Genomic DNA, 17,126 nt, shown 5'->3' on the forward strand with positions numbered 1-17,126 from the left:
CAAAGTGCACTGATCAATGAACATCTCCACTTTGGCCTTGTGATGCAGGCAAGGTCATTGATGAAGCAGCTGAAGATGGTTGTGCTTAAGACATTTTCCTGAAGATCTTGTGGGCTAGGAGGCCTGTGTTCAAGTCCTAGAGGTGTGTACCTCTGAACCGGTTGATTAGAGAATATCCATCCTGAGGAACCTGGGCCTCTTGTGGTGCAGTAGTACTGTTCCTACCCCTCAGCCAGGAGATCTAGGTTCATATCTACCTGCTCCAGAAGTAAGTAATAATATCTCTGAACAGGTTGATTAGGAAAATATGTAGACTAAAGCACTCTTGTGGCAATCTTTTGGGACTGAGATGATGAGTATCCAATAACAATAGATATTTTCTTTGCACTGGGTATGACAAAAACCACTGGAGAGTTTATCCCTGATTCTCAATGCCTTCAATTTTGTTCAGATTCCTTGATGTACCACTTAGTCAAATGCTGCTTTGACATTAAAGGCAATCATTCTCATGTCACATCTGGAACTTGGTTCTTTTATTAGTGTATATACCAAGCCTCTCATATGGTATAGAGCTGAATTGTCTGGTAGAACACAAACTGAGCCTTGCTGAGCAGATTACTAGAGAGTAACTTTCAGGATTTTGACCTAGCAGTGGTGAAGCAATGACAATATATTTGCAATTCAGCTTGATATATGATCAGGGGAACTGTCAGATGGTGCTGTTCCCAGATAAATCCTGTCTTTGTTCTGCTTGGTAATGTCAGTTATGAGTCTTGGCAGGTCTCAGCAAGTTGTTGCAATGCATTTGTATATGGTACAGATTATTCCCACTGTGAAGGGAGTGAATTTTTACTGTGGTAGATGGAGTACAAAGAGACTGCTTTGTTTAATTCTGCTTCTCTATCTTGTCGTCTTAAGGTCTTGGAATAGTGTTAAATTTCTGCTTATTTTTGGTGGTAGGTGTCCAGGTCAGTGAGGTTATTGCAGCACAAGCTTGACTTATGCCTTGTAGATGATGCAAAGACTCACAGAATTTTCAACTCTGACGCAAGCAACTAAGTTCCTATTAAGTTCCTGGTTGACAATGACCCTCAGGATGCTAGTGGTGAATGATTCAGAGGTAGTAATGCCATTCAATATAAAGTGCAGGTGGTTTGACCCTCCCTTGTTGGCGATGATCATGGCCTAACATTTGTGTTGTACAAATATCACTCGCATCTTGTCAGCCCAAGCTTGAAAGTTGTCCAGATCTTGTTACATGTGGGCTTGCACTGCTTCAGTATCTGGCAGATTGTGAATTATGTTGAACACTCTGTAATCATATGTGATCATCTCCATTTCCGATCTTCTGATAGAGGGAAGGTCATTGATGAACCAGCTGAAGATTGCATCTTGGACATTACCTTGAGGAACTCCTACAATGCTACACTGAGACTGAGATAATTGGCCTCCAACAATCACACATATTCCTATTGTTCTATTTTAACTTTAACCAGTAGAAAGTTGCCACCTTATTCTAAATTCGGCTCCAATTTTATGAGCGCTTTGTCAAGAGCATTTGCTCTCACCTCACTGCTAGAATTAAGCTCTTTTGCCTTTCTTGGACCAAGGTATAATAAGATCTGGACCTGTGATTCCAGGAGCACTCAAAATGACCAGTGGTGAGTTGACTATTGGGAAGTAAGTGCCACTTGATGACACTGTTGATGATAGGTTTCATCACTTTGTGAATGACTGAGAGTGGACACCCAGGATGGTAAGGAACCAGATTGGACTTGCCCAGCATTTAGGTGGCAAGACATATCTGGGCAATCTTCCACATGGTCAGTACATTGAAACTGTATTGGAGCAACTTATTTAAAGATGCAGTTATTTCTGGAGCTCAAATCTTTAATGCTGCAGCTGAAATGCTGTTAGAACCCATAGCGTTTGATCAAGCGTATGTGTTTTAAGGGAGTCTGGTCAAAGGGTTCAGAGGAAGAATTCAAGAAAGTGAGGCCTAGATGTCTGAAGGAATGGATAACATTCAGAGATTGAAGAGTTGATGTTGCATAAGAAATTGTAGCAAGGTGACTAGAGTTTGGAGAATTCTACAGCTTGGGAAGGTTACACAATCAAGGAAGAGTAAACCAAAGATTTACTGTCAGGGATGAGAGCTTAAAATTAAGGGCATCAGAGCCTGGGAGGTAATGTAGGTCAGTGATGACAGGTGAAGATTGGTGTAAAGAGAAAGGGAATGTTGGTATGTGATTGTCTTTGAGCACAGTTTAGATCAGCTTAACTTTACAAAGGATAAGAACACAGAACAGGAATAGACCATTTAGCCCCTTGATCTTGTTCTGCCATTTATTTAATATTAGACTTGTGACCTATCTCTAGTGACCTGCCTTTCCCTTTGCCATATGATATTAGGCAGAACTTTATTATAATGTCATGGGAACAGGAGTAAATCATTTAGTACTGCCCCACCATTCACTGATATCATGACAGATCTGCAACCTAACTCCACAAACCTGCCTTTCTCCATATCATCATCTCTTTAGCTCACAAAATCTATCACTCTGTTTTAAAATTAACAACTGATTTAGCATCAATTGCCATTTATAGAACTGACTTCAAAATTTCTACCATCTTTGTATGAATAAATGTTTCATACTTGCATTCCTGCAATCGCTCCTTAGTCTTCTAAATTGCAGGGAGTTGTTTAATCTTTCTTTGCAGTTTAACCCTTGGAGTTCAGATATTGTTCTGGTAAAGCTATTGATGAAATCTTAAAATTATTTGTGAAATATGGGTTTGGTGAGGTGATTCTTGTCCCGAGGCTGAGAGTTGCCTTATTGTATCATTCCATACTCGCCCCACGAATTGCTGTTGCCACCCATGGCACGTATAATGTCCAATTTCTGGCCCATTTTCCCACACGGCATTCCCAGGAGATATCCGCCATTCATGGGATACCCAACCTAAGGCCAGCATCCCCTGCATTGATGCTACCTTTGAAAACCTGCTGCATGAAGGATTGCTAGCATCGAACAGCTGCTCTGCTCATTGTTGGACACTGAGGAGAGATGGTTCAGAGAGGAACTTTTCCAAGAGGGAGCTAGGGGCTGCAGTTGAAAGGATGGGACAGCGGACGGCATGCCTTCACATCTCAAGGGCGCAGAGAATGGACTGCTGTGCCAAATGAAGGTTAGTGGCCAGCATAAGTGTCATTCTCTTGTCTCCGCCATTTTGCACTCACTGTATCTCTGTTACTGTGCCTACCTTCCACCAAGGCTTATGCTGCGACATCCCCCTCTGTTTCATTCAATATATTCCCTCATTTACTTTAGCTGGCCCCCATCCCTCCACATCACTAATTCCATAGTGTCTCCGCACACCTTCAGAACACTTCAATATGCATCAGCATGAACAGCCATGCCATCCACCTGGGCAGCTTTGCCACCGGGGACAGGTTGGTGGCTGCCATGGAGAGAGAGGCCCAGTACCCTCATGGGCTGCTGGAGTGTCACAAATGCCTGTACTCCATCACCCCAGGCGTTAGTCCTATGGCACAGTGTGATTGGGGCAGGGACTGTGTAGCCCAGCCCAGGTGCTCTGTCCTCACAACACATTGCAGAGGTCTTCAGGCCTGGCCTGCTTGCCTCTGCCCAACCCTTGAAAGTTCAGGCTGAGAACGGTCAATATGCCTGCAGACCTAAATACCCCTCCCTTTCCCGACCAAACCTCCAGGGCCAATGGGCTCTGCTGTGGAGAAGGTTCACTCCACCCCATCTGCGGATTATGGGAGCTCAGTGCGTCACAGTGAAAGGGACATGAATATAAAGTTATAGTGAGGGCACAGCTGATAGCCACTCAAAAATATTTGATTTCACTGTTCACATGGTTGTTTCTGTCTCTGCGTAGGGCCTAGATGCTTCATTGCACGCTTCAGGGTCACTCCTTGGGCAATAACAAGCCACAATGGTTGGGGGTCTTCAAAAGGTACCAATTACATCATGGGGAAACGAGGGTAGCAACGTGTTTGCATCACATTGACTGAGTCTGACACGTTAGGCCATTCCTTCAACATTGCCTACTGTTCAGTTGGCTGTCTGCATACGAGTGTATATATCAAGCAGCTCCCCAGCAGAGATGATGCCAGAGGAGTGCAGCACACAGAGAAGATCAATGTTGAAGGATGATTAGACACCCTGCATGCCTCTGTCACCAATATATCATGTGCGATTGGCCTATTGTCTTCCCCTGTGAACACCCAGTGCCCGGTTGAAGATGCAGCCCCTACCATCACATGTCAACTCACTTGCCCTACCCCATTGCAAGTGCATTCACGGGACCATCCTCCTCAACACCGCTCTATATGCTTCACAATTGGAATGTCAGCAATCGATTCTCTTGCCACCGGCTTTCAGCCTCAGCATTAACGTCACTGAGACAGGTGAAGGACTCTCTTTTTCAACCTCCCCCCTCACCTATGGCAAAGTGACTCTCAGGTCAAACCACCCGCAGTCATCTCTGTCTAACAGGCAAACAGCCCTCTGGGATTAGTGCAGTTTACTTTTTCCAAAGTTGCACTGGCCCTGTTGAGTAATTTTTGTTTATTGTTATTTGTTTACTTTGTCAAATGGGTGATTTGGTGGTGGTTTAATTTTTAAAAAATGGGTTGTGTAGTTTTGCATAAACCATTTGAATGAAAAACAGCTTTTAAACCAGTACTGATTTGAATAAACTAAGTGATGAATAGGACTGGTCACCCTCCAACATTCTGAACTTTACCATTTTCCTCACAGCACTGTAACCTTAAAACACAGCAAGATCAGTGACATTCTGATGGATCTCCATTGCTTTTGGAACAGAGTGTTAGAATGCTAAAATATTTTAAGGTGACTATCACATGTATATTCCAGTTAATCAGAGAGAGAAGAACATGTTTAACCGAAGACAGATTATGATAATTTTAGCTGCACTAGAAATTTACTTGAAGGTATGAGCTGAACGAAGAAAAGGACAACTCCGCCAAGAAAAAATGCGCCTGAAAGGCTGAACCTTCGGGAAAACCTCTGGAGGAAAAGCCAAGATGCTACATAGGCCGGAACTTCGATGACAGCCATGAAGAAACAGTTCAAATAGTCATCACCATGGAGATTGGGCGTGCTCAAAGACAGGCCAAAGTATCCAACTGCCAGAATCATCCTGCCAAAAAAATGGTAAAGACTGCTTATAAACAATTTGTAAGAACTTTTCTCTTCCATTTGATATTTTCCATTTTGATGTTACTCTGATCTTCTTTCTACCTCCAATAGTGCTCTCTATCATTTATCATTTCCCATCAAGGATGCAAACAGCAGAGGCAGCACATCTGCTCTCTATGCTCTGTGTTCATGCCAAGCATTATAAGGCAGACAAGAACATTCCCTGTAGATGACTATCCTGCAAAATTTGCAATGCACTTGCATCCCTTCACTTGTCCAACCATTCTGCATTGAGCAACAGCAATATCTCTGTTTGAATTGAATGATTCCTTTCCGATTTTTATCTTTACATTTAGCTAAAGAATAATACAACATTGGGTGCCAATGATCCAGCCAGTTGCTAAGAGACTCAGCAAGCAAGTTCTGTCTTTCCTGCCCTCGGTATTATAAATTTTTACTTCAATTTACTGAAACAATTCCATCAGTAGACAGTCTGTTACAATTTTATTTAGGTGTTATGTGGCTTGATATACTACATTGATTGTTTCACTTTTCAGTTTAAATATCTTAAATTTATCCCTATTCTGTGCCACTGTCTTATATTGCATTGACACTCTTTATGTAGCATTGCATATTTCAATATTTACAGATATTTACAAAATGAAGGAAGAATAAACAATCCATTTGTTTAATTAAGAAGAGAACATTGAGAACTGAACACTGCAGACAGTGTGAGATCAGAGAAAGCTATTCCCTTGTGTGGCAATTCTATCTCCATGGTAGATTGTATGTGAGGATGCCGATAATGGACTGGGTAGACAATGTCAGAAGTCACATGATACCAGGTGATAGTCCAACAGGTTTACTTACAATCACAAGCTTTCACAGCACTGCTCCGAGTAAATTGTAGGCTGTGGGGGTAGGCAGGCAAGGGTGGCGAGGTCTGAAAGGTGGGGACAGACAGTATTAGGTATCTTGATGTAGAGGCAGGGTTGGGGTCATTTGGGCCGGGGGAGGGCAAATGTAAGAGGGATTTGTTGAATAGTACCCTATCTGGAATGGGGGCCTTCAGGGAGGTCCCCTCTTCCCTTGGCTGAAGCCTCAGCAGGGTAACCAGCAAAGGCTTCTCTTTTAATTCTTGAAATCCTCCCACTAGCGCCACATTCGAGGCTCGACATATTTTATATTTTTATATATAATAGATATATATTATATATATAGTGTGTGGTGCTACCACTGTCCTAAAAGGCACAGATTTCAAATGGATCCAGCAACTCAAAACTGAGCATTCAGAAGGCTTGAAAAGCTATCAGCTGCAGGAGAACTGCACCCAAAAACAATTTGCACCACACAAGCAAAACAATAGAAGAAGCATGGGCTAAGTCATCCCACAACTAACGGGTCAGATCTAAGCTCAGCAGTCCTGCCACATTCAATTGTGAATGGTGGTGGATGATTAAACAACTAATAGGAAGTGGAGGCTTCACATTTATCCCTATCCTCAACAATGAGGAGGCTCAGCACATCAGGGCAAAAGATAAGGCATTTGGTAAGGTATTTGCATCCATCTTCAGCCAACATGTTGAGTAAATGATCTATCTTGCTTTCAACTTGAGGTCCCTAGCACCACAAATATCTGAATTCAAACAAATCAATTCACTTGAAATCATATCAATATATGATTGAAGGCACTGGATACTGTAAAGGTTATGGGCCCTGACAACATTCCAGCAATAGAATGGAAGACTTGTGCTGCAGGCTTAGCCACATTCCTAGCCAAGCTATTCTAGTACCACTGCAACACTTGCATCTGCCCAGCAATGTTGAAAATTGTCAGGTACGTACCAGGCACAAGAAGCAGGACAAAGCCAACCCAGCCAATAACCATCCAATCAGGCTATTCTTGATGGTAGAGGCCATCAACAGTGCTATCAAATGACAATTGCATAGAAATAACCTGCTCACTGATGGTCATTTTGGATTTTGCAAGGGCCACTCAGCTCTTGACTTCATTTCAGTCTTGGTTCAAACGTTCCATAAGTGCTGTGATTCAAGAAGGCAGTTCACCACCAGTTTCTCCAGAGTATTTGGGATAGGCAGTGAATATTGGCCTAGCAAGCAACATCCACACACTGTGTACAATTTTAAAAGAAATACATAATCATAGAACTGTTAAAGTACAGAAGAGACCTTTCAGCATGATTTCACTGGCTATATGAATGAGCATCATGATGCAGCACCATTCTCCTGCCCTTTCACCATAACCCTACAATTATCAATATACCCTCTTCAATGTCTTACCTGAACATATCTCCTCCTAGGCATTGCATTCCAGATTCAAAGTGCTTGCTATGTCAAAGATTTTTTTTCTCACATCCTATTAACTTCTTTTGCAAATCACTTTCAGTTGGAGTTTCTCATTGATGCATTTACGAGTGGAAACAGTTTCTCCCGAATACTCTGTCAAGCCTTCTTACTGAAGATTCAATTTCAATTGAATCTTGTTTTAGCTTTCTCCTCTCCCAAATTCAGTCCCAAATTCTCCATTCTATCTTCAAAACTATAAGACCATAAGATTTAGGGGCAGAATTAGGCCTTTCAGCCCATCCGTTCTGCTCCACCATTCGGTCATGGCTGATATGTTTTCAACCCCATTCTCTTGCTTTCTCCCCATGATCCTTGATCCCCTTTTTAATCAGGAACCTATCTATATCTGTCTTAAATACACTCAATGGCTTCTCTCCACGGCATTCTGTGGCAAAGAATTCCACAGGTTAGCCATGCTCTGTCTGAAGAAATTCCTCTTCATCTCTGTTATAAAGGGTTGTTCCTTCATTTTAAGTCTATGTCCTTGGATCTGAGTCTCTCCTGCTGGTGGAAAGATATTTGCCATGTTCGCTCCAGCCAGGCCTCTCAGTATTCTGTAAGTTCCAATCCCCCTTCATCCTTCTAAACTGAATCAAGCACAGACCCAGAATCCTCAAACACTCCATATATGACAAGCCCTTCACTCCTACGGTCACTCTTCGAAATCTCCTCTAGGCATGCTCCAATGCCAGCACTTCCTTCTTTAGATGCGGGGCCCAACCTGCTCACAATATTACAAAAGCGGTCTGACCAGAGCCTTGTACAGCCTCAGCACTACATCTCAGCTCTTGTATTCTAGCCCTCTTGCTAATGTTGCATTTGTCTTCCTAACTGCCAACTCAGCCTGCATGTTAAGAACTTTAAGAGAATCCTCAACTCGGACTCCAAAGTTCCTTTGTGCTTCAGAATTCCAACACCTTTCCCCATTTAGAAAATATTCTGCGCCTCTAATTTTCTTCCCAAAGTGCATAACTCTGAAGTTCCCACATTATATCCATCTGCCAGTTCTTTGCCCACTGTCCTAGCCTGTCCTTCTGCAGCCTCCTTCTTCCTCAACACTACTTGTCCCTTCACTTGTTCTGTCTTCTGCAACATAGCAACAATGCTCTCAATTCCTTTGTCCAGATTACTAATGTATAACATGAATAGATATGATTCCAACACTGACCCCTGAGGAAGCCCACTAGTCACTGGCTGCCATCCTGAAAAAAAGCCCTTTATCATCAGTGTCTGCCTTCTCCCAGTCAGCCAATCCTCTATCCATGCCAGTATCTTATCCCTAACATCATGGCCTCTTATGTTCTTTAGCAGCATCCTGTGCAGCACCTTGTCAATGACCTTCAGGAAATCCAATAGATCATGTTCACTGGCACTCCTTTGTGTAACTTGTTTATTACCTTTCAAAGACTTCTAACAGATTTGCCAGGCCTCTCCTTGACAAAGCCCTATTTTAATATGTACTTTCAAGTACTCCACAATCTCATCCTTAATAATGGACTCTAAAATCTTAACAATAGCAAGGTAACCGGCTGAGAGTTTCCCGTCTTCTGCCTTCCTCTCTTCTTAAACAGAGGTGTCACATTAGCCATTTTCCAATGCTGGCTCAGTGATACCTGAAAGACCACCACCAATGTCTCTACAATCTCCTCAGCTACCTTCTTCAGAACTCTGGGGTATCATCCATCTGGTCTGAGTAATTTATCCACCTTCAGACTTTTCAGCTTCCTCAGCACCTTCTCCTTGGTGATGGTCACTATACTTACCTCTGCCCCCTGACACTCTTGACGCTCTTGTATGCTGCTGGTGTCTTCCACTGTGAAAACTGAAGAAAGTACCTATTCAGTTCCTCCACCATTTCTTTGTTCCCCATTACTACACATTTTCCAATGTCCAGTGTCCACTCTTGTCTCTCTCTTTTAGAATCTAAAAAAAAGCCTCTGGCAATCTTCTTTTATATTACTATGTAGCTTACTCAAATATTTCAACTTCACAGAGCGAATTCTGTCATAGTATGGCCACTGCCCACTAAGGGTTTCTTCACTTTAAACTCCCTAATCCAGTCTGCCTCATTACACATCACCAAATGTATAATTACCTGATCCCTAGTACCCAAGCTGCTCCAAAAAAAATCTTGTAGACTTTCCTTGAGATCCGCTACCAACCTAATTTTACCTGTCCACCCATATATTGAAGTGCCCTATGATTTTTGTATTAGTGCCTTTCTTATGTGCCTTTTCTAATTCCTGATTTAGTTTCTTCCCCACACCCTGACTACTGCTAGGGGTCCCTGTACTCAACTCCCATCAGCATCCTTTTTCCTTTGCAGTTTCTCAACTCTACGCACATAGACTGTATACCTTCTGACTCTATCAATTCTTGCTGTTTAATTTCATTTAATCAATTTAATTTCATTTCTTATCAACAAGGCAACCCCGCCACCTCTGCCCATCTGCCTATCCTTGGATATTTAGTTCCCAGGCCTGATCTCCTTGCAGCTACGTCTCTGCATCATATCTGCTAATTTCAATCTCATTTACCTTGTTTCATATACTGTGTGCATGTAAGTATGACACCTTCAGTCCTGTCAAATAGGATTTCCCTTTCACATAACCATATTCACTCTGCTTCCTTATATAATGATTTTCTAAAGCCCCTGCTACTATTGCGTTCATAACATGTTCCACATTTCCCAAAGACAGATGCCAGGTTAACTGGCCTATAGTTTCTATCTTTCTGCCTTTTACTTTTCTTGAACAGTACTGTTGTTTTTGAGATTTTCCAATCCGGTGGAACCTTTCCAGAATCGAAGGAATTTTGGAAGTTTACAACAAATACAAATAATTTTCCTGGTACTTCTTCCAGCAAGACATTGATTGTTTAAAACTCCTCCTCAAAATGAGTGACCTCCTCTGAGGTACCTTGTTCCTCCTCCAACACAGGTAGTGTAGGAGCTGAGAGACATGACAAAGTGAGAATGTCTTAAGATTTCATAGTGCAAATTGTCATATTTCAGTGGCTGCTGACATCAAACTTGAGTGAGTGCTGTACACAGTGCAACTCTGTGATATTTTGTTCTGTCATCTGGTAATTGGGAGGCCTCCATTTCTCCATCTCTAATGGCCAAGCCTGATTTAAAAATCCAGTTTGCCATCCTTTGCAGCGGTGTCAATGAAAAGAGCTGTTCTGTGGTTTCTTTCCCTGCAAGGGCCGAAGGGAAAGATCTGTACGTGTATGCTGCTGCAAATTTTGAGAAGATTGAAGGATAACAATTGTAGAGGGTCACAGAGTGAGATGGCTGTGACACTGCAATAAGATAACCCTTCATGTCAGTGATAATCAGACGGTAATGAGTGCATAGATCTGAGGTGATTTGCTGGAGAAAGCTAGGGAAGGCAGAGTGAGGGGCTTTGTACTCGAATATGTCACACCAGTCACCTTTTCTGATCTGATACAGTCAAGAAACTTCTTGTGGCTTTAAATCTGGGAGTGAGGCACCATACCTCTGTGATGTCGTCCGCCACTTCCAACAAGCCTGCTTGTTTCCTGAGGTTTGACCCTCCCGTCCATGGGGGACAGAATCCTCCACTTGGCCCTTCCACTCCATTGCATCTCCTCCAATGATAGTGCACACATCAGAGATGCACAGTGCAGTTCATATTAACTTATATTCATGAAGATCTGGGTTTTGTTGTAAAACAAATGTTCTACAATGTTTCAGTTCCAACATTTGCAGGATTCTTTAAATACTGGAACTGAAATAGACTGACGCGGGTCATCAGTATTTTTATACAGCCTGTTGTAATTGGTTCAGAAACTCAGAAGATGGATCAAAATACCGTGGCTGAAGAAATGCATTGCTGAAATCCAAATTTCCTGAGGCACTGCCAGCACCCCTTCTACAAGCAATATGGAAGTTAACATTCACCATAGAGTAAGAGTCAGGGGGTTATGCTTAATCAACACACAATACTTCTTTAGCCTCAGTTAGTTTTACTTCCTATTCTTTTGTGTCCATACTACAGGATGCACATGAATGCTCTGCAGAGGATACAGAAATGATTTTCTAGATGTTTCCACAGTTGAAGGATTACAGTTACTTAGATAAATTGCAGAAGCAGTGTCTGTTCTTAGGGCAGAGGAGATTGAGAAGATATTTGATCGACATATTTAATATCCTGAAGTGTTAGATAGGCTACAAAAAGGAAAGCAGTTTCCAATGGCTGAACTGTCAAGAAGACAGCAATGGTGTAAGGTGTCTGGCAGAAAATGAGTGGTGAAAGGAGAGGAAAAGAATCTTTATGCAATCAGGATTTCAACTGCACTACATGATCGCGTGGCACATATGGAATCAATGTACATTTCCACGACATAACACAACATACATGAAATTAACTGGATTGTTTTTCCAAAGACCCAGTGCAGATTCAATAAACAAAATGCTCTTCTTCATTGCTGTACTAGTCTATGATTCTACTAAATACTCACCACACAAGAAGGTTTATGATTGTGATGATTCGAATATTATAGGTTTTAACCAAGTGAATAATTGCATGAGACAGATTACATTTAGACTTCATATCTTCAAGCTGGAAGGAAAACAGATAACATTCAGTATTATTGCTCATTATTAGAAAATGTTAATGTTGTTATCTCATATTCATAGTTCATTCTAGCCAGGGATGCTCCAGAAAGTTATATTGCACTATTTTCAAAGAAGTTATCACATTTGCAATTTCTTTTCTTCTCCTTCAACTGTCACCTATTGTAGTGGCTCTGCATCACATGTAGATGAGGAAAGTGGGCCTCAATAGAAAGGTCTTTATAATAAAGCCCTTTATTTTAAATATCAAGCTGTGTCACAGTTCATGCTACTGCTCACACAAACATTATTCACATCATATCACTCTCAGTCCATGTCTGAAGAGATAAAATCATTTTGTCAGTTAAGGGTACTCTTTGCAAAATATTTATTCTGAAAAGAAATTCTAGTGAACTTATATATTATGGGAAAAGGGTACTCTTTGCAAAATATTTAAACTGAAAATAAATTGTAGGGAGTTTATGTATTAAAAATCTTCCTTCAATCTCCTTCAAAGCTATGTATGTGGAGCGTTATGGGCAGCACTTAACATTTTGAGTATTTTCTGCACAATATATTCTTCTAATTGTTCAATGTGCTTTATTGTGATAATATCTTTCTGCAGCTGCTTACCCAGAATTGTAAAACAGACAGTAGTGCATCAACAACATAATGGTAGTCGGTAAATGCATATGGTAAGAACGATAATGAAGTTGCTGATTTGTTGTGGCAGCAACTTAATGGTGCTGTCTTTCTTCTAGTCTATTCTATGCATCAAACAGAATGAAAATCAAGTTCATGGCAGGATGGGTTCTGGCCCCCGGGCCATAGGTTGGACAAACCTGATTTAGACCATGGTGTAAAAATGAATAATCTGGTGAAGCAGCCTGTACAGCCAATGTTCAACAAGAAGGAAGTGAACCAACAGAACTGCAAAGAGGTTCCGTCCCTAACTGTAGGCTATTTCCCTCCTGCATTTAGTGCTGATGGGCTCACTATTAGCAGCAAATGTGGTAGTAAAATACTCTGTGATTGGAAGAGTAGAAAACAGTGTTCTGCAGTTTTATAGAAAACAGTCTGAGTTCTGAGCACTGCTGGCAATGACAGTAAGCATGCAGTGGGTGCGGAGGGAGTAGGGAGGGACTGCATTCCCAAGCAGGTGGCACTCTGTGTTGCCAAGAGCTGGTAATAGGAAATCAAGGCTCTCCCCAGTCAATCTGGTGGACTGGGCTGTGAGCAAGTGAGTGAGTCAAGTAGAGATGGAAGGGAGATAGTGAGTGAGTTTTGCTTGCAGGAAGTGTACAAGGGAGTGAGGATCTGACAGCATGTAAATGAGTATGTGTGTGAGAGAGAGAGCCCTGAGACTGCAAGTGAGCCTGACACACAGCCTTCCTACTTTCTCATCCTTCTCCCAAAATTTGTCCACAATCTGGGCTGGGAGAAGAAGCCCAGACTGAAACACAACTCACTTCTGATTTCTACTGTTGTATAAATTCTACCAAGGTCACCTGGTAGTGAATGCCACAAGAAGCAAATGAAGAGTTGGTGTTAGTTAACCCAATGCCTTGCCTAGCCCCAGTCCCCTCCCCGTTCCCTTGTGAGCAGGATTTACGCCGAGTCTCTCTGTCTCTCTCTCTCTCTCTCCCCCTACCTCTGCAAAATAGTTTTCTCAGTTAGCACTGCTATTTAGCATTTCTTAAAGGTAACCTTTATTAATTATTAATGGTAATGGATGTTTGAACAAAATTTCATAAAGAAGCACCTTTAGGAAAAATAGCTGCAAACGTGGCACCAGTAAGGTTCAATTTTTTACAATATATGAATTACTCAAAGAAACAAAAATATATCAATGTTGAAATCTTGTGTTGTAAGTGTTCAAAGAAATGAACAAAAACAAAGTTGCTGGAAAAGCTCAGCAGGTCTGGCAGCATCTGTGAAGGAAAAAACAGAGTTTACGTTTCGGGTCCGGTGACCCTTCTTCAGAACTGTTGGTCGCTGGGAAAACGTCAGTTTAAATGCAGAAAAAAGGGAGGGAGATGGGGTAGGGAGTAAACGATAGGATAGAACCTAAAGAGAGAGAAGAGTAGTTGGATAGACAAAGAGTTGATAACGATCAGGCTGGAAGGGTGAATAGTTGTTAATGGGGACTATTATGGTGAAACACACATGACAAGTGAGTAACAGTAGATTGGAAATAACGACAACAGTGGATCATTCCCAGTCAGAGGGCACAAGATCCGGCAAACTTTGTTGAACTGGATGTAGATATCGAGACACAGGCTGACTTCAATGTAAAAGATATTCTGGAGCAACAGAAGCAAATGTATGAGGTTCCATCAGCATTTTCAGAGGTACTGCACATATTTACAGAAAGATTAGAAAGGTCTGTCTCTAGCATGTGTGCCATGATGCCTCAAACCTTTATGCTGATTTTATATCCATGGAAAGAATGGTTAGCTACATGGAGCATTAGTTATGGCAAGCAACCAAGTGCTTACTGAACCTCTACAATGATATACACACTGATGGAAGATTGACATAAACCACATATTAGCCATTCAGTACTTCAAAAAATGCAGAAAATTAGAGTTCAGTGCATGGCTGGCAGTAAGAGAGGGTAGGCCATGAGAAGGAAGATGGATCAAGTGTATGAGGAAATCGGTGATGAGCAGCCTTTTTCTATCTCTTCTGAAGGCACAGAACTAGCAGGTTTAGGAGTAGCAGCAAAAGTTAAATAAGGCATTTTTGGTGAAGAATACAATTCACTTGAGGGCTTAATAATGTTACATTTTCACATTTCTGATCTATTTCTATTTAAAATCTCAATTGACTGTCGTCTCCATTTTTGTCTGTCACCTATCAAGTGGGCTTTTGACTTGTGAAGAATGGTAGGTCATAGGTTAAAGGTGAATGAAATGCATCAATGAGGAGGATGGATTGTTGACTGTGGGATTATTTGTGTTGGGGCTAAGGAGAGAGAGCACAATGGGTTCAGAACCAGTTTAGCAGGTAACTGTTTTATCACAAAATAACTAAAATATGCCTGAAACATACACAGCATCCATGATGACTTTGCATGTAGCTACTGATGCCTTTGCCACATCTTATTCTCTCTCCTCTTCATCCACATTCTCTTTCTCTTATTGTTAATTCCCTTTCTCCAATGACGCAGAATGTGCATCAATTTTCTCTTCTTATAAATTCAATTCTCATGGTTGTATAAGACACAGTGAACCACTGCCATTCTGGGAACCTTGAATCATGCAAATGAAACATGCATTTCTAACAGCGTCAACTGATCCTGTGCAGATTCAGCTGAATTGTGAATCTGGGGGCTCTCTCATTCTAACTAGTCTTATCAACAGTGCAGTACACATAACTGTTGCCAAACATGGGAATGGCCACCTGCAGAATCACTAGAGGGCAAGGTAGGATGTGACAAAGATCACCAGAATATCGCTGCAAGGATTTGAAAGTGAAGAAATTAAGGGCTGAGGTGACCTTGACATCCACTGGAAATACATCCTTATTTAAATAAAGAGAGGTTTTTTTTCTGAAAGGCCATACATGTCAGCAATCACCTGATGGGAAGCACTGAGCCCCCTGATTCAGTGGTATGCTATCATGCCCAAGAAGTAATTCTTCTATATGTATTTCTTAAGTTCTGTTGAAGGTGTTGCCTTCTGCGAGCTGGAGCTCTTTGCTCATCCCTTCAGTTGGCTGGATGACTGACTTGCAATGCAGAATGATGCTAGCAGTGTGGGCTCAATTCCTGTACTGAATGAGGTCACCATGAAGGCCCTGTCTCCTGAGGTGTGGTGACCCTCAGGTCAAAGAACCACCATTTGTCTCTCTCTAATGAGAAAGTAGGACTACAGTGACTTTACTTTTACCTCTTTACAGTACCAGACGTTTGAGGAGACGATTACTGTTGGTCTCGCTGGTATTGCTCATCTATGTCCAAGATGGCTCTGCATTAATGACTCTCATTCTAGTTGGAAAGCTGACAGCTGGGCAGTTCAGATCAAAGGAAACAACTCCAAGTTAATAGAAATGATCTGCAAAGTTCTGGAAATCACTTTCCAATCAGTGAGAAAGAGCAGGCCCTCTGAACAAAAGCCTCAGCAAGGAAGCTACTGTGAGAACTTAGTATTTAAATCATTTTGTTTTTGGCAATTTCTAAGCCCAATCAACCCCTCATCCCACTTGAATTGTTTTCCTTGGTGAGGTCCAGAAAGCCTGGGAAATTCATGTGCACAAAGTTAAATTCAGATCCTGTTTTAATAGAGAAACAAACCAGCTTTTGCGTTTTTAAACTCTCCTTTACCATAGAAGTTTCCCCAAATGCTGAAGAATGTGACAGGTTAAAAGTGGCCCATGCCAACGTCCTAATATGATGACAGTCCCTATTATTTTCACTTCCTGCCTGCACAGAAAGACACCCAGTAACAAGCTAAAATTTCCACATTGTTACAGTCCTGAAATCCAATACTACACAAGTCAACATAAAACTTCTCTCTTTTTATTCATTCACAGAATGCTAGGTCACTCCAAGGTCAGCGATTATTGCCAATCCCTAATTAACCAGGAGAAGGGGCGGTGAGATGCTTTCTTGACTTGCTGCAGTCCTTGAGAGGTGGGGGCATCTACAGTACTGTTTTGTAGGGAGTTCTAAAGTTTTTTCCCAGCGAGGCAGGAGCACAGCACAGCAGAGTGAACCTCGTGGTGATCAGTGACAGGAGCTATTGGATAAGTACCTAAGGAGCACTGTCAGTCAGAGTAGGACTGAGGACAGTCAGAGCAGGGACTGAGGACAGTCAGAGCAGGGACTGAGGACAGCCAGAGTGGGACTGAGGACAGTCAGCGTGGGACTGAGGACAGCCAGAGCAGGGACTGAGGACAGTCAGAGTGGGACTGAGGACAGTCAGAGTGGGACTGAGGACAGTCAGAGCAGGGACTGAGGACAGTCAGAGTTGGACTGAGGACAG

The 17,126-nt window shown here is 42.0% G+C and overlaps 1 protein-coding gene across 1 annotated transcript in view; it reads right to left on the minus strand.

Moving 5' to 3' along the window:
• The window catches only part of LOC109915393 (solute carrier family 22 member 5-like), a 116,285-nt gene that overhangs the window by 20,451 nt on the left and 78,708 nt on the right, over window positions 1–17,126 (minus strand). Inside the window, exons 6-7 of the mRNA XM_048603986.1 lie at window positions 12,045–12,145; window positions 4,979–5,193 (exon numbers count right to left, since the gene is read on the minus strand). Coding sequence (XP_048459943.1) covers window positions 4,979–5,193; window positions 12,045–12,145 — 316 coding nt within the window. The remainder of the gene's footprint in view (window positions 1–4,978; window positions 5,194–12,044; window positions 12,146–17,126) is intronic.

The sequence above is a fragment of the Rhincodon typus genome, chromosome 12 (assembly GCF_021869965.1).
Source record: "Rhincodon typus isolate 14 chromosome 12, sRhiTyp1.1, whole genome shotgun sequence".
Lineage (NCBI taxonomy): Eukaryota > Metazoa > Chordata > Chondrichthyes > Orectolobiformes > Rhincodontidae > Rhincodon > Rhincodon typus.